This window comes from Leucopleurus acutus, assembly GCF_964270905.1.
Source record: "Leucopleurus acutus genome assembly, chromosome: 2".
NCBI lineage: Eukaryota > Metazoa > Chordata > Mammalia > Artiodactyla > Delphinidae > Leucopleurus > Leucopleurus acutus.
This window is the reverse complement of record NC_139143.1, coordinates 178,232,048-178,252,266: the sequence shown is the minus strand read 5'-3', so window position 1 is coordinate 178,252,266 and position 20,219 is coordinate 178,232,048. Positions and strand designations below refer to the sequence as shown.

General features: G+C 55.8%; 1 protein-coding gene across 1 annotated transcript; it reads left to right on the top strand.

Annotated features, from left to right (window-relative positions):
• Positions 1-765: 765 nt before the first annotated feature.
• On the top strand, positions 766-19,729 carry PLA2G2F (phospholipase A2 group IIF; the record flags this gene model as incomplete). The annotated part of the gene is given in 10 exon segments (XM_082834017.1): positions 766-881; positions 1,769-1,830; positions 4,324-4,379; positions 4,381-4,425; positions 4,428-4,465; positions 5,617-5,651; positions 5,654-5,655; positions 5,659-5,953; positions 8,262-8,340; positions 19,630-19,729. Coding segments are annotated over 10 exon segments (828 nt in total).
• Between the last annotated feature and the right edge of the window lie 490 nt (positions 19,730-20,219).

Genomic DNA, 20,219 nt, shown 5'->3' with positions numbered 1-20,219 from the left:
TTCTCTAGGCCTCAACTTCTGGGCTTCCGTGTCCATCTAGGCGTTGTCCAGTTTTAGCATGACATCTGCTAGGTCACTTCAGCCAGGATCCCTCATCCTTGATATCTGATGGGGTTCCTCACCCCCCGCCCCCACCAGCCCCAGGTGATGTCTGATCACCTGCCTCCCTTCAGCAAGAATCCTGTTAGGTGGGTTTAGCCAGAATCTCCCCAACCCTGATGTTTCCTCTTGGGAATTTCCCATCCTCTGACCCCCACGCTGTTGCCTTGGCTACAAATTCCCACTTTTCTTTGTTCTGTTTGGAGTTGAATCCAATCTCTTTCCCTCACCGCAAGACCCCATCATAGCAGTCCCTACACTATACAATGGCCCCCTTGAATAATTAGTCTGCCTTGCTGTCCTTTAACAAGTGTCACTAGATAATTTTTTCATCCTTTTCAGATGGGAAGAGAGAGAACTTTGGGCTAATTTCCTTTCAGATGCCTGGGGAAGGGCCACCTCCTCTTCAGGTGCATCCACTCCCACGCCCCACAGGCCCGAGCACCCTGGAGTGGGCGTTACCCGGCAGCTGTGGGCAGGCCGTGGGGGGAGGTGGAGCGTCCTTTTTCTAGGCCATGTGTCCCCTGCATCCTGCCCTGGGGCATTGCCCCGGCACTACTCTGCCACTGCAACAACGAGAAGCTGGGGCCTGCTCCCCGGAGACTTTGGGGTGGATCGTGGCTCTCCTTGAGAGCCCTATGTTCCTGGCCCCCCAGAACCCGGAACATGGCAGATGGGGCTCAGGCCAACCCCAAAGAGTTCAGGAAGAAGGGGCTGGTTAGACACCCCTCTGGGTGGAGGGGCCCGAGCCTCAGGGCCTCTTCTCCTTTGAGAAACTCCAGGTACCTGCCTGCTTCCCTGGGATGGAGCCCTCCTTGGAGAGCAGCAGGGATGAGGGTGGGGAACTGGCTCCTAGAATCCATTTCTTCAGAAAGGAGAGCTCTGAGTCTCTGATGGTGGCTGAGATATGTCATTGCCTTTTTAGCACTACAAGGGCCTTTGGGATCATCTAGCTAATCCTTACAGGCACTCGAGGCCCAGAGAGACTAAGGGATCTATGGATGGTCACACAGCATTTTGGAAGTAGAGCTGCAGCTAGAACCCAGGGACCCAGGTCTCCTGGCTCCGGGAGCAAGAGGCAGCCAGCAGGTTGGGTCACGTGACTCCCTGGCGTGCATATGGAAAGGGGTTGGTTCTGATCTGTGACAAGGTCCAACTCCATGAGACAGGAGCTCCCTGTCTTGGAAGCTGATTGTTGCTCAGAGTGGGAGGGAAGGAGGCTCCTGGTGCCTGTGGGCTCTGCCATCCTGGGGTCTGTCCCAGGAGGTGGGAGGTGCTCAGATCTTCCTGGAGGAGCTAATCACAAGGCAAGGGCAGAAGGAAATGGGGCATCAAGAGATGGCGTTGGGCTTCCCTGGTGGCGCAGTGGTTGAGAGTCCGCCTGCCGATGCAGGGAACGTGGGTTCGTGCCCCGGTCCGGGAAGATCCCACATGCCGCGGAGCGGCTGGGCCCGTGAGCCATGGCCGCTGAGCCTGCGCATCCGGAGCCTGTGCTCCGCAGCGGGAGAGGCCACAACAGTGAGAGGCCCACGTACTGCAAAAAAAAAAACAAACAAAAAAGAGATGGCGTTGACCACACCTGTAACGAGGTCCAGGAGGGAGCCACAGGCCAGGAACCCCACACAGGGGGAAGGGACGGACCCAAGACCAGGGTTTCTTCCTCTCTCAGGTCTTACCTGGGGATGAAGACGTTCATCACCATCGCATCCTGGCCAGCTGTGGTGACTGAAGGTGCTGGGAAGCTCCTCCTTCCCCGACACCCACAGCCTTTCTGCTGTGACTCACCCACAGGCCACAGGACCTCAGGCCTGCCATTGGGTCTCTGCTTCCTGGCTCTGCCCCTGCCTGGCTTCATCCCTTCTTTGGGGCTCTTTACTCCTCCAGGCACCTGTAAACATACCCGGGCGGCCGGCATTTACTATTTACGAGCTTCAAGGATGCAGGGCCCACAGCTGAACAAGCATCGTAAAGTGGTGGTGGTGGCTTGGCGTCAGGGCACTTAGGGACACCAGGGTGCTTGTGTACATAGGAAAACGTGCTGGTGTACGTGTGTACATGCAGAGCTGGTGAGCTTGCGTGCAGATAGCCGCATGTATCTATGTGTGTGTGGGTGTGTCCGAGCACGTGGTGATGTCTATGTGTGTAACGCACATCAGGATGTTGTGTAAGTGTGTGTTCACAGTGGCGTGTGTGTCTCTAGAGCGTGTATATGAAAGTAGGCTGTACACATCTTCACATGGCAGGTGTGTAGCAGTGTCTGGGTGTGAGATGTACCGGAAGACATGGAGCAGGTCTGGGGGCCTTCTTCCTTCTTCTTTCTGGGGGGCCCCACCCCCTGGACAGCTGAGGCTCCTGACACACAGGCAGGCGTCCTGGTGGCAGCTGCCCTGTGTAGGCGGAAGATGGGCTGAATGTCCCACTGGCTTTCTGTCCACCTGTTCAGCATTCCCTGAACCCAGCCAGGTTTGAGACGAAGGAAGAAAATATCAGAAACGAAATAAGGTTAAATGTGGCCAGACGTGAGAAACAGTTGGTTGAATTCAGGCGAAGTGACTTGTTATTTAGAACGTAACCCCTCGAGTTCAGCCGGGCCCAGGGGCCTGGGACAGAGGCTGCAGCCTGAGCGAATGCAGGTTTTGTTTCTTCCACTCGGAGTGGAATGTGCACGTGGCCGCTCTGGGTGCTGTGTGTGTGTGAGAGTGGGAGTGCGTGTGCATGTGTACGGGCATGGGGGGTGAGTGTGGGTCTGCTTGTGGGACTGTATGAGTGTGGGAGGTATAGGGGAAGGGCAGGCCTGGCTCAGGGGCACAACAATTCCTGGGAGGGGGCACCATGGGGGCAGCGAGGGTCTGGTGCGTGCCAGGCCCCGAGAGCGGGCCTGCCCGATGTCTGGGATTGTTATTCCCATTTTGCAGATGGGAAAACAGAGCCCCAGGGAGCTTTAGTTCTGGACCTGCCTCTGTCTGACTCCAAAGTCTGTGCTCTTCCCACTGAGGCATGTGGAGGTGGTGAGTCCCTTGTCATCACTAGCGATGTTGGACAACCACGTCTCCAGAAACAAGTAATTTCGGCCTTTGGGTTTCCATCCAGTCTCCGTTTCTGAAATTCTTAGCTTCCTCCCTCTCCCAGTACATTTCCTTTTTCAGGCCGTGGAGCTGGATGGGGGATGTGGAGAGAGTTAGGGTTAGGCTGAACTGGGTGCCCAGCCCCGGGCACAGATGGAGGAGCCCGGGTTGGGGAGGCATCCCAGCTCTGGGGCACACAAACTTGGGTTCAGGTCTGGGCTCTGCCACTTCCAGGCTGCATGACCTGGGCAAAGCTTCACCTTTCTGAGCCTCAGTTTGCTCATCCATAAAATGGGATGACAGCGGCCCTCCAGCCTGTGTGGGTGGTGGCCTCAACCAGGTAAGGACCCAAATGCCAGGCTTGATGTTGACTCAGCAGTGAGCCAGCACATCTGGGAGCCCAGGAGGCAGGGAAGCAGGGGAGGGGAGAATATGTCCCTGGGGTGAGCTGCCTGAGGATGCCGGGAAGCTGATTTTGCTGGTGTAGGAAAGGTTGTTGCACTACCTGTGAGACAAGTACAAAGGGGAAGAAATATATACGTGTGTGTGTGTGTGTGTGTGTGTGTGTGTGTGTGTGTGTGTGTGTGTGTGTGTTCATTGAATGATGCACTGGCCCCAGGGCCATGTGGGGACGCTGAGTCCCTGCTGGGAGCAGAGGAGCCAGGCCACGCCAGAGGGGCCCAGAATCGTGTTCAGAAGAGTATGTGGCATTTGTGAAGCCCCTTAGAGTGTATAAGGCACTGGGCTCTCACTGGCTGGGTCCAAATTCTGCTTCACCTCTTTTCAACCATGTCTTCCTGGGGAAGTTACTATACACTCTGGGTCTCAGTCTCCTCATCTGTAAAATGGGGATATTATCAGCACTCTGCAGGGTTGCAGGGAAAGCTTGATGAGTTAATGCATGCAAGGGGCATAGGACAGTGCCTGGCAAATGCTATTATTATATTCTCAGGGCCATAGGCCTCAGTGTAAGGATTGTGTAATGCACCATACCGGCTGCTTTGAAGATTGCACCCTCCTCCTGCTCTGCTCTCCCTCTCCTCCTCCCTCTGTCCCTTCCCCTTTCCCCAGCCCTGGGGTGTTGGAAGGACAGCCAGTCAAACAGGAGAGGCCACGCACAGGGCAGGGAACTCACAGCACCCCCTGGGTTCTCTTGCAGTCCTGCCCATGGCCCACAGCAGCCTGCTCAACCTCAGGTCCCTGGTGGAAGCCAGGGAGGAACGCCATCTTGTCCTTCGTGGGCTACGGCTGCTACTGCGGGAGGTGGGGGGGCGTGGCCTGCCCATGGATGAGGTGTACTGGTAGGTCCTGGAGAGTCTGGTCTGCTGGAACCGGGCAGGGACAGTAAAGGTCAGACTGTCTCCATCTCTGAGAGGTGGGAGACGCCCCTTCCCCCAAGGAGGAGGCTTGTTTGATGAGTTAGTGGCCAGAAGCCTGACCTTTGACCCGTGTCCTCCTCAACCATCTTGGATATTTTCTTTTCTTTTCTTTCATTTTTTTTTAAAGTGTATAACATTGTGGCTTTTCTTTTTTAATTCTATCATTGGCATGTTTATTTTATTTTTATTTCTTTTGGCCGCGAGGCTTGTGGCATCTCAGTTCCCCAACCAGGGATTGAACCTGGGCCCTCGGCAGTGAAAGTGCAGAGTCCTAACCGCTGGACTGCCAGGGAAGTCCCATCTTGGACACTTTCCATTGTCCCTTTCCAAGGTCTTGGGCTTGGAGGCATTTGAACTTCCGTTCTCACCGGAAGGAGCCTTTGACCTGTCTCCAAATACACATGAGAGCAATAGTCACACAGCTTATACGTGACAAAGGCGAGGGCTGTGACCACTGGCCCCTCAGACTGGAGGCTCAGGTGGACAGGACTGTGCTTCCTCCATCAGACCGGGAGTTCCTGGAAGCCGTGGCTCATCCCTTGCTCCTGTCTCCCCCGAAGCACCAAGTCTGGTATCAGCGGAGGCTTCATAAATGCATGTTGACTAATTACCTGCCCTCCACCAGAGGGGGTGGGACAGCCACACCACATTTGCTTCCTGTCCCCCATCCCCAAGCCCCACTTAACTCTCCAGGCCTTCGTGTCTCCCTGGCCATCGTGCACAGCCAGGTATAGCCCCTGCCTCTAGCCGGTCTCTTCCTACTTTGACTTCACTCAGGCCCCTCCCTCCCACCCTGACCCCTCCTGCAGCTGCAGCCAGGGCTCCAGGGGGTGGGGGGGAAAGCTAGGGCTCTGGGCGGAGGGCAAAGGGAGGGGATCACGGACAAGAACCTGGGGCACTGGCCTGGTTCTGCCTGGCTGTGTGACCTAAGGCCAGTAACTGCCCTCTCTGGGCCTCAGTCTGAAGGTCTGACTCGTGAGGGACAGGAACAGATGATCATGATAGAGGTCACTGCCGGTGGGAGAGGGGCCAAGCCTGGCTATGCCTGCCTGCTCTCCTTTCCCCGCACCTACGTGCTGCCATGTCCACGACTGCTGCTACCAGAAGCTCTTTAAATTTTTTTTTTTTTTCTCTCTGCAGTACGCGGGCCTCTCACCGCTGCGGCCTCCCCCGCCGCAGAGCACAGGCTCCGGACGTGCAGGCCCAGCGGCCACAGCCCACGGGCCCAGCCGCTCCGCGGCATGAGGGATCCTCCTGGACCGGGGCACGAACCTGCATCCCCTGCATCGGCAGGTGGACTCTCAACCACTGCGCCACCAGGGAAGCCCCAGGAGCTCTTTGACCTGGGCTGCCACACCTATGTGGACCATTACGACTACACCATCGAGAACAACACTAACATTGTCTGCAGTGAGTCCCTCTCCCACCATCGCCCCTTCCCCTCACGGAAGTGTGTACTGCCAGCCCCCTCAGCCTGTGCTAGGGCCGTGGGCCAGGTTACCAGATGAAATACAGGATGCCCAGTTAAATTCAAATTTCAGATAAACAATGAAAGATGTTTTTATGTAAGTATATCCTAGACACTTTAGTTTTATACTAAAAACTAAATGTTAGCATAAAATTAGTAAGTATTAGTATGAAATGAAGAATTAGCATAAGTATATCCCATGCAATATTTGGGATATACTTATACCAAAATATTTATTGTCTGAAATTCAGATTTAACCAGGTACCTTGTTTTTCGTTTGCTTGTTTGTTTGCCAAATCTAATAACCCTGGCTGTGGCCCTGGCACATCTCCCTGATGTGCTCGGAGCCCCCAGGCCTGAATTGGCCCCCAGGTGCCCCAGTCCCTGAGATTCTTAAGCTTCGGAGAGCTTAGGGAGTGATCCTGATTCAGTGGGTCAGGTCTTGGCGGGGTCCAGGACTCTCTGTTTTTAATCAGATCCTCAGGTGATCCTGAAACTTTGTGTCAGGCTGGCATGAGAGTCAGGGGACCTGGGTTGGAACCCATGTTCTCCCAGCATGTATGACCCTGGGCAGGGTCCTTCCCCACCTGGCCTCAGTCTCCCCATGGGTACATTGAGGGGTTTGGATCTGAGCAGACCCATTCCCTTCTAGTTCTGTCATTGGGACCCCAGCAGATGACGTGGCCCCATCCTAGACACCCAGGTTTTCTGGGGATTCGAGGTGTTGGAGCCAGGCCTGGCAGGTTCCCTCCTTTACCATGGACACATTCCCCACCTGAGGGGCGCAGCGTCCAAGCTGATGGCCCAGGTGTCCCTGCCCAGCCCCTGCTAGTGTCCCACCCTGGGGTAGCAGGTGCCCCTTGGCCCAGCCCCGTGGGCAGCCCTGGGCTCCCTTTGTCTCCTTATCTTCACCAGGCTGTGTGTCATTCCTTACTAAGAGCTCACAAGCAATGCCAGCTTTGCAAAGATACTCAAGACTCCTGTTCTCTGGGAAGGAGTCTGGTGGGGAACTGGGCACATCTGGGGACCCTCGGCAGCCCAGGGCTGTCTGGTCCTCATATTCTGCTGTTCAGATGTGTGGTGGAGGGTCTGGCTTGAGAGAGGAGTCATTAAGCAGTTCATGGAGAGGAATTTCCCTCCTCAACCCCCAAGACAATGGACTAACCCAAGCAGTGGTTTTCACACTGGGTTCTGGGGATTTCTGGGGTCATCATGTCAACTGCTGTGAGAGCCTAGTGGGGGGTCGGTTATCCCTGGATCGGTGGTCCAGCTGCCTCTTTAATGTATTTTGTAGCTCTAGTGGCTTCTCTTTCAGCTGTTTAAAAAAATATTTTTTATTCTTATCTTTTTTATTTTGGCTGCACTGGGTCTTTGCTGCGGCGTGCGGGCCCCTCTAGTTGCAGCTCTCGGGCTCAGTTGCAGTATGTGGGATCTTAGTTCTCCAACCAGGGATCGAACCCGGGCCTCCCCTGCATTGGGAGCGCAGAGTCTTAACCACTGGATCCCCAGGGAAGTCCCCTCTTTCGGCTCTTTGATATATTAGTCTTTGGCCAAGAGTTTCACGTCAGAGAAGGTATTCTGCTGATGGAGAGTTTGCAAGTTTGCAAACAATTGGGCTAGTGGGTTGTTCTCGAGAGGTGTTCCCCGAACCTGCAGCATCAACAGCACTTGTCAGAAGAAGCTCTACAGGTGGGGCTGGGCAGCCTTGGTTTTCAGGAGCCCTCCAGCTGATTCTAATGCGCACCTAAGGCTGAGAACTATGGGGTAGATGATTTCTGAAGGCCCATAACAACTACGACAGCATTTGCTCCCTGGGACGCACTGAGCTAAGCTCTTTATAAGTGGTTTTCTCACTCCGTCCTCACCACAAACTCCCTCCAGGGTGGGCGTGCTGTGATTCTGTGCTTGAGAGAGGCCTGCGATGGTAGAAAGTAACTGGGCTGGGGGGCGAGTTCCTGACGCCTGAGTTTCCGTCCCAGCTCTGCCTTGGGTTTGCTGGATGACTTAGGCAAACGCACACTTTCCTGGGCCTCAGTTTCCCCCTGTTGACATTGTTCTGTTGGGCTTCAGGGGTTCTCTGTTTCCTATGCACCAGGGGCACCTGGAGGGCTGTGAATGCAGAGGCTGGGCCCCGAGTGTCTGAGCCTGCAGGCCTGGGGTGGGCCCGCTGACGGTGCTGGTGCTGTTGGCCCGAGACCACCTTCCGAGGTCCACTGTGACCTCAGAGTCCGTGTGCTCCACTCCCCACAGGCGAGCTCAACCAGACGGAGCGTGACCAGCAGACGTGCGAGTGTGACAAGAGCGTGGTCCTGCGCTTCCAGAAGCAGACGTACAGGGAGGAAGGAGCATGGCACCTACCTCAACATCTACCGCCAGAGCCCCACGCCCAACTGCAGCATCTATGGGCCACGGCCCCGGCCCCTCCCTAGCGCCCTCTGGGGGCTGACAGAGAGGAGGGTTGGAGGTTCTGGTCCTGGGGACCAGCCAGATGGAGCAGGTGGAGGTGGGGGCGGGTCGGGGGCCCCTGGGCTGCCCTCCTCCCTGGAGCCCTCCAGCGAGACCGGCCCCAGAGGACTCAGAAAGGCCGGGGCCCTGGCCACCCGGCTCCTCCAGCCCAGACCTGGGTGTGGCTTCATCTTGGACGTGGCAGGGGGCATGTGCCCTGTTGGGGTCTCTCCCGAGTGTGGAAGGCAAGACCTACGGAAGACTGGGGGCCTCTGAGGGAGGGGGGCCTCTCACTGGCACTAGCTTGACGTCCTCAGCCAGGCCCTCAAGGCTGGGGCCCGGAGTCTTCGAGAGCCAGACCTGGGGCGGCCAACATGGGCCCAGAGCTTGGCGTGTCCTAGGACCAGGTTCCCAGGCAGACAGAGCGCTGGTCACAGGCCTGGTTCTGGGGCCCCTCGGCTGCTCCCAGGGGATGACTCAGGGTGAGCCCTGCTTTGGGAGCCTTGCAGCCCTCCAAAGCCCCATGAAAAGGGCAGGTGGTCCCATCCTGGCCTTTGTCAAAGTAGCACATGAGTCCCAGCCCAGACCACAGGATGGTCACGGGGCTAACGTCCCAGGCCTGAAGTCTGGCCTCAGTTACCCAGAGGGCCTCAGAGCACTGGGCACTGACAGAGCCCACATGCACCGCCCCCAGGTGCACACTCAGATGTGTCCCCACCACTCGGGTCCTCTGCCGACACATTCATGTCAGAGGCACACCCTGGCCGCTGCCCTGCAACGCTGAACTGCTCTGAGGGGCGCCCCGACCCTAGGCTGCCCGGGTCCCTGACAAACGCGGGAGGGGGAAGCCCCAGGCCTCCAGGCGCTCCCCCTGCATCTCTCCCAGCGCAGCAACCAGGCCAGGGCGTGGAAGGGACCATTCTTTCCCCGGGCAAGGAGAGGCGAGGCTGCAGCCTGGCCACAGAAGCCCTCGCGATGGGGAGGAAGCCGGGAGCTGGGACCCACCTCCGTGAAGAGGAGACAAAGGCAGGAGAGACCAGGTCCAGGCAGGAGGCTGTGGGGAAGATTCCAGAAGGCAGCAGGATGTGAAGAGGGAAGGAAGGGGAGAGAGTGGGAGAAGTGACACAAGGTGAGGGCCAGACGTCCAGACCAGAGAGGTCATGGCAGGAGAAGAGGGAGCAGAGGAGCCTTGGGGGTGGGGTCCCCCCTGGGGCCCAGGTTCCTGCTGGGGCTTGTGGGATTACGGGCAGAACAGGAGGAGGGTCAGGCCTCAGCGGGCCCGCTTTCTTGACTCTGCCCCAGCACTGCTGTTTCCCCAGCTTCCCAGTCCTTCCTCAGCTCACCTCTTGACCTCAGGGTCAGCGGCCTCCAAGTAGCCAGCGCACCCTGCCTCGCTCAACCCTCTGCCTTCAGCCAGCGTCAGCCCTGAGGGCCACTGACCCCCCGGGACACCGAAAACATCCGCCAAGAATCCCGGCGCACCCTGCGGCCGCCGAGGACCACCGGCACGGGGGGAGGGACAGTCAAGACGAGCACAGGCGGGGAGGGACGTGGGGATAGGGAGAACATCTACAAAAAAGACGGTAGGACTGGACGGAGCCCTGCCAAGCTGCAGCTTCTAGAACCTGCCTTGGGCTCTGGAGGCAGCTGTCGCTGTGTGTGGGAGGCCTCCCTGCTGCTCAACCCCTGCTGTCCTGCTGGCCGTGGGGTGATGGCTGTGGTCCCCCGTGGGCCCGCACCCGACCTGCCCAGTCACCGAGATGCTCTCAGGAGCCCACCTGCTCCTGAGCTGACCCCATCAACTCTGAGCTGAAGCCCCGCCCACCCCCCAGCAGGAATGGAGCCAGGATGGGGAGTCCCCCAGAGGCGGGGGCAGCAGAGGCCTGGGCCCCTTGCCTGTGGGAGCCTGGGTTTCTGGCTGTGCCCCTCTACCCGTGCAGACAGCCTCCCCTCCTAAAAGTCTAGGTGTTGGGACGGGATTCTGCTGCTAAGGGGTCCTGCCTGCCCCCTGCCTCACCCCAGACTCTCCCAGATACTGCAACCCCCAGAGATTGTCCACAGGACGTGGCACCCCTCCTCAAACTAATAAAGGCCTCCTACCTCCACTGCCCACTGCTGAGTCCTCGTTGGCAAGGCGCCCACTGGCCAGGGAGAAGCACAGTGGCTCCCTCCCGGGTCTCCAGCTCTGGGGAAAGTGGGTTCCCTGACCCTCAGCATCGGGCAGGGCCTATCCCTTTCCCGCTCCTGGCCTGGGCGAAGCAGCCCTCCTCCAGCAGAGACAAAACTGTTAGGAGGGTTGGAAAGTGGGGCTGTGGTCCAGCGGCCGGACAATGATAACAACTACTGGGCTGAGTACTGACTAGGCCTCCATCTCCACAATGCTCTCCCTCTGCCCCATCCTTTTCTGTTGAAAAAACCGAGGCCCAGAGAAGGTAAGTAACTTGCCCAAAGTCACACAGGTCATTAGTGATGGGGCTGGGATCTGAATCCTCAGCATCTGACTTTTAATGTCATCTCTTCGCACCTCCTTAATGATGAGTTGGGCAGCTGGGGTCAGTGGGACAAGTGACTGAGAGTCCAGCAGGGCGTCAGGTCCTGGGTCCTGGCCTTAGCCTCTTCCCTGTGATGGGCATCAGTTTCCCCAAGTGCAGAGAGACCAGAGCCAATGTTTCAGATGCTCCCCAAGGCCATGGGTTTTCCTGGGACTTCTAGGGGTGATCTCTGGGGAAGGGGAGGCTGAGCAGATGGGGGTCTGAGCCCCCCACCTCATTCTTCCATGATCAGCCGTGCTTTTCCTGTGTTACATATTGATCCTTCACATGAGCTACTGTAAGAAGAAAAGAGAGTCTTCAGCTAACGTTTTGAAAAGCCCTGGACATGATCATCCATTGGTTCATTCATTCAACGGACCTATCCCCATGGTCTCCTATGGACCAGGCATGAGGCTGGGCTTCGGGGTAGACACCACTTATCAGACGCAGCCTCTGCCCCCAGGACCCCACAGCCTGGGAGGGAGAGGCAGACACGTGGACCGATACCCTTGACATAGGGTGCGAGGTGGTGTCAGGGGAGCACGAAGGATGCAGCCAATCCTGGAAGTGGCCCCCAAGGGGATGGGGTGGAGATGGGATGGTGTATCTGATGCCTCTGGAGGTGGCGAGGGGGAGTGGGGTCACAGTGTTTGAAGAAGGGCTCTTTGCTTCTACAGTATGGGTGGTCTTTCTCTCCTCAAGTTAGTGAGGTCTTTTATGCAGAGGCTCGAGGAAGGGGCTGGACTTGCTTCCCACTGGTCTGGGGGCTGCCACTAATCAAGACTCTCTCCTTGACCAACATTTAGTCAGGCTCCTCTGAGATCTTTTCTCAGCTCGGTCTCAACATTTGGGTTTCTATTGCCCCGTTTTAGCAAGAATCCTGCCATGTCAGTTTAGTGAGAATCCCTACCCACCCTCAATACGTGATCAGATTCCTCATCCTCCACCAGCCCCTGGGTGATACCTGATTACCCCACCTGCCTTCTGCAAGAATCCAGTTAGGTCGGTTAAGCAAGAATTCCCCAGCTCTTATCAATTTTCCACCTCCCCCACCCCCTGCTATAAACTCTCACTTAAGAAATGTAAGGATTTGAAATTGTATTTGGAAATGAGCCCGATTCTATACTGGTCCCTATTGCAATAGTTCTTGAATAAAACCTGTTTTGGCCGCTTAAGCTACTGTCCGGCTCTGGTTTTCTAGGAGTTGTGACTCAGATGGAATCAGATTCATCATTGGACCCCGGGATCTCTGCCAACTAAAAGTTGTCGCTTGCCATTCTTGTTTCTATAAGAATGAACTCACCAGCCACCGCAGCCTCTGACCTTCAACACCCCCTGAAAGGAGTTAAGGGTGGAGATCAGGAATGAGGCCCGCTTTGCTCTGGGAAAAACTGGCAGAACAGGTCTTCAGATAGTTAGATATTTTCAGGAGAAGATTTATTTTATGAGCTCAATTTCTTGCATCTTCTCAGCTCTAGAAAAGCACTAAAATCATTAACAGAGACATCTGACTCCTTGTGACCAGCAGCAACCTTCTTGACTAATAGCAACTTTTGTCAAAATGTGTGCCTGGGGCTTCCCTGGTGGCGCAGTTGTTGAGAGTCCGCCTGCCGATGCAGGAGACACGGGTTCGTGCCCCGGTCCGGGAAGATCCCACATGCTGCGGAGTGGCTGGGCCCGTAAGCCATGGCCGCTGAGCCTGCGCATCCGGAGCCTGTGCTCCGCAACGGGAGAGGCCACAACAGTGAGAGGCCCGCGTACAGAAAAAAAAAAACAAAAAACAAACAAACAAACAAACAAAATGTGTGCCTGACTGCACCAAAATCCACATATTCTGACCCCTCCCCCCTTTACCTCTTTGGAGCAGCTCCTCGGTGCTATTTGAGATGCTATAGTTCTCATTTTGCCCCAAATAAAACTTAACTCGCAACTCTCACGTGTGCATTTTAAAAAATTCAACACCTCTCACTTTCAGTGGGAAAGTATAGCACAGCCTCGTGGGTTATTACATTACAGTCCTGTTCATTGTCTTTGAGCTATTTTTCACCTCTTGGCTAGATTCCATTTTCCTTTCTGCTTTGTTACCTGTCTGTAAACGGAATGAATCCTGCCATCCTGCACATTTAGTTAATTCTTCTAATTTTCTCCAAAATCTGGCTACAACTCTTCAGATGAATGTTTCCAATTTTTCTCCCACCCTCTTGACTTGGAGTCACTGAGAACTAAAACCCAACTGCCCAGATCCCTACTGGGACTTTCTAAAGAAGCCCTATGAGCTGAAGCTGGATGCGTCCACGCTCTTCTCCAAGAAACAAACGTGACATGACATCGATGTCGGTGCCACCACCAGAGATGATGCAAACTGCAACCAGGAAGACCGATGGATTGCCACTGCTCTCCTCACTTCACCATCCACAGATGCTTCAAGCTCAACATCTAGAAGTCTCAACTGGCTGTCCTCTGAACCCAGAAACTGGGTTTAGTTGCTCCGATCATTAATCTTTGTTTTTCTTTTTTTCATAGATATCCCCCTCATTTAAATGCTTGATGGTTCACACCATCGAGAAAATACCCTTTACTACCAAGTCTCAACAGATGGTTCCACTGGTCACTAAGGGAAAAAAAATGACCAATCGAGAAAGGAACTCATATTGTTCAGAAGAAAGAAGATCTCCTCTTTCCCTGAACCAGAGGAGGGACTGGCAAAGACTCTCCCCTTGACCAAACTTTGGGCTCCTCTGAGAATTTTCTCAACTTGGCCGCAACCTGTGGGCTTCTGTGTTCATCTTTGCATCATTCTTGTGTTTCAGCAAGAATCCGGCTATATCAGTTTAGGGAGAATCCTCACCCTTCCTCAATATCTGATCAAATTTCTCACCTCTCACTAGTCCCCAGGTGATATCTGATCGCCACGACCTGCCTTCCGCAAGAATCCTGTTAGGTCAGTTTATCAAGAATCCCCTACTCTCTTAGCAATTTTCCAGCCACTGATTACCCTCACCCACCCTGCTCCTTAGTTAGAAATCCCCACTTTTCTTCGTTCTATTAAGAATTGAGCCCAGTTCTATACTGTCTCTTTTCCCCCACTGCAATAGTTAATAAAATCTACTTTTACCGCTTTAACTTCTGTCCAGTTCTGATTTTCTACAACACACCATCTCTGCCCAGACCTAGGTCAGTCTTCCATTCTCAGAGAAGCACTGCCCCTTGCCCCCATTCTTCAGGCCCCCCCCCCAGGGAGTGGCTGTCAACTCTTTTCTAGAACTTGGGCGACACCTAGTGGTCACGATAGGTCACCGCCTATGCTTTGCTCCACACCTCCTGCCCCTCTGGGTCTGAACCCAAAGGGAGAGACCCTGCCCCAGGCTGGCAATGCCCAGGAGAGCCCTAGGAAACCATCACTGTCACCTCCACCTTACCATTGCCATCGACACTGCCTCTCACAAGGAGCAGACTGGGTGCAACCCTGGCTCTGCCGCTCATGGGGCCACTGGCCTTGGGTTAGTTGCCTCACCCCTCCCAGTCTCCATCTCCCCCTTCTGTAAAATGTGTGTAATAATGAAGAGCACATCGTTGGGTCTGAGGACTGCTTGAGGCCGCAGAGGAGAATGCTCCCAGCACAGGGCCTGTGCAGAGACTGGGGCCCTTGACTGCATGCTGGGCCAAAGGTCCTCAGGGCCAGGCTGGCAAAGGGCAGTAGGTGGAAGGAAGGAAGATTCTGATGAAGTGTTTGGCCTGGGACATTCTCCCCCAAATGGAAACCTGGCAGAGCAAAGCTGTGGTTTACCAAGAAAATCCGGCTCTCTACACGTGGGTTTTGGGGGGAGGGGAGGGGAAGGAGAGAGGCAGAAGGAGAAGGGAAGGGGGCAACTTAGTGCCCCAGCTGCACAGCCAGGGCCCTGGTGCCTGTCCGGCCCTGGTCTCAGCTGGGCCCGGGAGCCACCTCTCTTCATGCTCAGGACCGACTATGAATGCAGGGAGGCGTCCCTGTCCTCCCCAGTGGTTGTCATGGCAACACTGCTGTCAGCTTCCCCAGCTGTGACTTCTAACAAGCAGCTGATGCCAGCAACTGTGACAACAAGCAGAGTTGGGCGTTAGGAGGCAAGGGTGCACAGTACAAAGGTCTGGGCATGCGGCCCTGCAACCCTGCCAAACACCCTGCCTCCTGGGCTGGCCATCTGGTCCCTCAGCATGTCGGGGCTCTGTGAGTAGAGCAAGATTTATTAAGCACTTACTGTATGCTGAGCACGGGGCTCAGAGCTCTGTGTGTGCCATCTCACTGAACCCGCCTAGCAGCCCTATGAGGTGGGGGCTGTTCATAGCTTTGTTTATAAAAGGAGGGAACTGAGGCCCAGAGAAGCCAAGTAAGTTACTCAAGGTCATGCAACACAAGCAGGGTTTGAACCCTGACTCCAGAGCCTTAGCTTCAGAGAGCATCCCTTCAACCCCTTCATTCTGAGAAAGGGGATGGGAAACAAGAAATTTAGAACTGGGACTTCCCTGGCGGTCCAGTGGCTAAGACTCCGTGGTCCCACTGCAGGCGGCGTGGGTTCGATCCCTGGTCAGGTAACTTAAGATCCTGCATGCCATGGGCATGGCAAAAAAAAAAAAAAAAGAAATTTAGAATCCGAAGACATGGGTTCCCATTCCAGCCCCACCTGCCTGCTCAGACCCTCCATTTTCATCTGTGAAAAGGGAATGAATAATTTCTGAGGTCTCACTGATGATCAACAAGTTGGGTGAAAAAAAGCTTCAGGAAGGGTCAGATGTACACAGATAGGAACCTGGGGCCCAGGAAGAGGAAGGGGCTTATGTGAGGGGGTCCTCACCCCAGCTTCCTTCTCTCCGGCCTCCTAGCTCCCCTCCTTCCAGCCCGCTTCAGCCCCACCCCTGCTTCACACTCATCTCAGCTACGGGCTGCCCCTCTCCCTTGCCTGTCTCCCGGCCTTTGCTCAGGCCGTCCCCTCTGCCTGGTGCCCTCTCCCTCCTCTCTGCCTTGCCTGGCTGCCCACTGAATCCAGTGCACACTGGATACTTGTGCACTGGGTGAATGAATGAATGAAACCACACAACGACTTAGTGGCTTGGCCAGAACCAGAATCTGGGCCTCCCTCTAGGGCAAGGGTTTAAACCCCGGGGGGAACAGCCTCCTCCATTACCCCTCCCCCAAGTCTCGCCAGTACTGGATTCCTTCCCAGATGAGCTCGGGGAGGGGAACCTTAGGGCAAGGAGAGTCAGCCTGGGCTCTAGTCGCTGCTCTGCCATGCGTTAGTGGTGTGGCCTTGAGCCGCAGTCAGTTGGGGACTTAACAGCAACCGGCCGGAGGAAGGTCGGGTGTACTATGCACAAAGGGAACGCTGTGCCTGGACGAGCTGAGCCTCAGCACCTGGAGGCCGCTTGTTGCAGCAACTAAGGCTTGGGGGGCATGTCTGGATTCCCCTTCTCCCCGCTCAGGGTCCCGGGGCCTGGACCTCGCCCCCTGCCCCAGCTCTCTGTTCTCCCACCGGATATGATTTCGCTTCGGGATGAGCTCAGTAATGCCTGGTCCGTCCCAGGCACCCCGGGAGAGCCTCTGTACTCGCTGACCCAGTCACCTCTCTCCCCGCCAGGCCGGCTGCCCCGCCCCAGGCCCCCAGCCGTGCCCACGCTGCCGCTTTATGCCAGACTCCCCACATCTGCTCATCCCCGCGCCTTTCACAGCTTTACAGACACCCTGGAAGTGGGGATGCGGGACAATGGCTCTGCCTGCCATGCACACAGTCACTCCAAAGCGGTGACAGCCTTTCCCTGTGGGGCACTGAGCCCAAAGCCCACCCTTGGTGGAGGGTGTGCCCACTGCTCCACCCCTCCCTGACCGCCTGGCAGCTTCACCCAGACGGCAAGAAATGCAGCTGAGGAAAAGGTGCAGACACAAGGCTGTCGCAAAAACGCATCTACACTTGACGTCTGTCCCCTCTGAGGCAGGGCGTTCGCTCCTACAACAGTGCCGAGGTGGAAGGAAGGGACACGACTGCGTCCCCGCGATCGCCACAGCCCTCCCCATGTGAGTCATCACGCGCCCTGGTCTCCGCCGTCCACCGTCTGCCTGTTTTCCCCTGAGGACACTGAGCTGCCCAAGCTCTCCCAGGTGGAAAGTGGTGATGGCTCAGAGCACTGGGAGCCCTGCTGCTCCCAGGATCGAGCCCAGACCTCTTAGAGTGGCCGCAGGCTCTCCTTGACCTGGCCTTGCCTGCCTCATCTCCTGCTCGCTTGAAAATCGACTCCCACGTTCCATGCTCCCCACTCTGAGCTAATGCAATCCTTTCGCATTGACCTCATGTCATTCAACATATACACGAGGGATTAGAAAAGGACACAGATCCTTGTCCTCAGGAGCTCATCTTCCAGTGGGGAGGCAGACAACGAGCAGTGGTATCCATGAGCGTACGATGCATGGGGAAACAGAGAACAGGACGAAGGGGATGGGAAAGGCCAGCGGAGTGTGGGCAGTATTAAGGAGGGGGGTCGCATAAGCTTTATCAGGAAGCTGAGATCCCAGCAGAGACTTGAAGGAGGTAGGGAGTCAGGCACGTGGGATGCCCCTTCTAGGCAGAGGGAGCCGCTGTGGGCAGGGTCCTGGGAGGGAGCGTGGCCGCCATGTTCAAGGAACAGAACAGCATGGAGGCCATTGGCTGGGGTGGAGGGAGTGAGCGGGAGAGGCTAGGAAGCGAGGCTGCGTGGGGATGGTCATGGGGGTTTCGGGGCCGTGGAAGGACATCGGCTCTTACTCAGAGGCAGACGGGGAGGGCGTGAGGAGAGGAGTGACGCGATCAGACTCCAGGCACCCAGCTGACCAGCTGCTGGTGGCTGAGAGGTTGCAGAGGCTGAGGGTGGAAGTGGAGAGAATGATGTGGGCAAGCGGTAGCCCAGGAACGAGGCGACGGTGGCTCAGACCAAGATGGCGGCCCTGAAGGTGGCCCAGGTGGTTCTAAACTTTTCCTCTCTCATCTTTGTCTTTTTAAAAATGTGTACATTTTACTGAAGTATTTTATAAATAGAGAATCTAAGTGTATTTTGAAGGTGCCAACACATTAGATGTGGGATATGAGAAAAAGAATTTGACATGCATGTTTTTGGCTTGGGGGAGGGGCACACATGGAGGACGGCCCTTCAGCTGATCTGGGGGGAGACGTGGCAGCGGCGCTTTCGAGCAGGTTTGTTGAATCACCTTCCATCCCTCTCCCTCAGTTGGTACCCCAGCTCCCCCTTATCTTCAGCTCTCAGGTGAGACGTCAGACCCTCAGCATTCCTCGGGGAATGCTGACCCCCTGCCCCGATGGTGGTCATGGCTCGTGAGCTGACCCCAATTCCAGCATCTCCCAGCCTGCCTTGCGATCACCCGCTGACTTGTGTTCTGCCTAATCTGAGCAACTTGGAGTCGGATGCAGCTTTATGTCTCTGCTTTAGCACAGGGCCTGGCTTGCCGCAGGCCTTTGACGTGGATTTGTTGAGGGGATGAGTGATCGCCCTTTCCCAGTGAAAGCCAACGACATCCCTCCACAGTCCCACCACTGTCCTGTCCTCCCAGAATCAGGGCATCGATGGGAGGAGTTCGATACCACCACGGGCCCCATTTTACAGATTAGAATCGAAGGCCCAGGCGGTGGACCACGGCCTGGATTTCACACTGAAATCCCTGCCCCCATGCTGAGCCCAGCCCTGGCCTCCCTCCCTCCACTGTGTCACTTGGCCAGTCCTGAGCTGGTCTCTGTTGTGGTCCAGAGTCCCCAAGGAGGGGAGGTGCCCAGCCACCCTGGTTCCATGCCTGGCTTTCCATGGTCACTCCCCTCACCGCCTTTTACAACCTTCACCGTGACGCCCGTCAACCCCAAGTTTCCTTCTGCAGTAGCGATTACTACAGCGCGTGGGCAGGTGGGAAAACAGACCAGTTTCCCCTGTGACCTGCCAGTTGAGCCAGGCAGAGCCCCAGAGCCCTAGTTCCCAGACCCTCTGCTGACCACCCACCGCTGGCTTCTCTGTCTTCACACCCATGACAGCGTCACTCAATCCAGAGTGTAAGTGCCTGAACTTGAACTTCTAAAAGCTGCTCTGGCTCTCAACTTTCTCCCCAGGATATTTACACCTGATTCTCTGTTTGTTTTCTTTAAACGTCTGTATCCCTACTGCCCAGCTCTGTGCCTGCCGCCTAGCAGAGCCTCAATGAACTTTTGTGAGTGATTACAGCCTCTGTGTGTTCTCCGGTATTGCATGAGGATGGCCTTTCTCCTCCCAAGCCTGTCAGGTAAGGGGCAGGGGCATGTCCACGCTGTTCATGTGGCCTCCAAGCTCGGCACAGTGCTGAGAACCCCAGAGCCTCAGGTAGTGAAGACCAACGACATCAGTGAGTTACACCGCATGGCAAACGACACCAAAACTTAATGACATTAAACGGGCCCATTACGTAGCTTGCACTTCTGCAAGGTGGTGGTTTAGCTGGGGCTCAGCTGGGCGGTTGTTTTGGTCTCAGCGAGGTTCTCTGGTGTCTCTGGTCATCCGTGAGCTGGCTTTGCTGATCCCTGCCAAGTGCTCTCACAGGTCTGAGGTCCTCAGCCAGCCAGCTGGCCTGACGACCCTGATCCAGGTGGGTTCCTGCCCTCCTGCAGGTGGGCCCAGGGTGTTTCCAAGAAAGAGGGGACGTGCGTTGGGCCTCCAGAAGCCTTGCTGGCGAACCGGTGGACCATCACTTCCACCATGTTCTATTGACCACAGTAAATCGCAAGGCCAGTTCAGAGTTCAGATTCGGGGGTGGGGAAAACAGTCTACCGCTTGATGGGAAAAGCTTAGCATGACATCGTGAGAGGTGAGGATACAGAGAGGTAAGAAGAGTTGTGGTCATTTTTGCAATCTACCCCCGGGCATCAGAACGATTAGCATCCACCCTGACTGGACCACTTTAATATTTATTAGAATTTACGCCTTATAACCAGGGACTTCTAAGTGTGGATCGAAATCTTGGATACCCCCAATTCCTTCTCCCTTGCCCTCTTTCTTTGTTATCTTCCTGGCGTGACATCCAGGTGGCAGCCGTGGGAGCTGATGTTCTCATGCTCTGTCTCCTGGGAGGTGAAAAGGGCATCGACTTTTTCCTACCTCGGGGTTTTCTGGAGAAGGCAGAACTCCAGCAAATGAGAAACAGAGTCCAAGTGTGCTTCTCGGGTCCTTGGCATGTGGCCGAGACCTTGTTTTCCAGGAT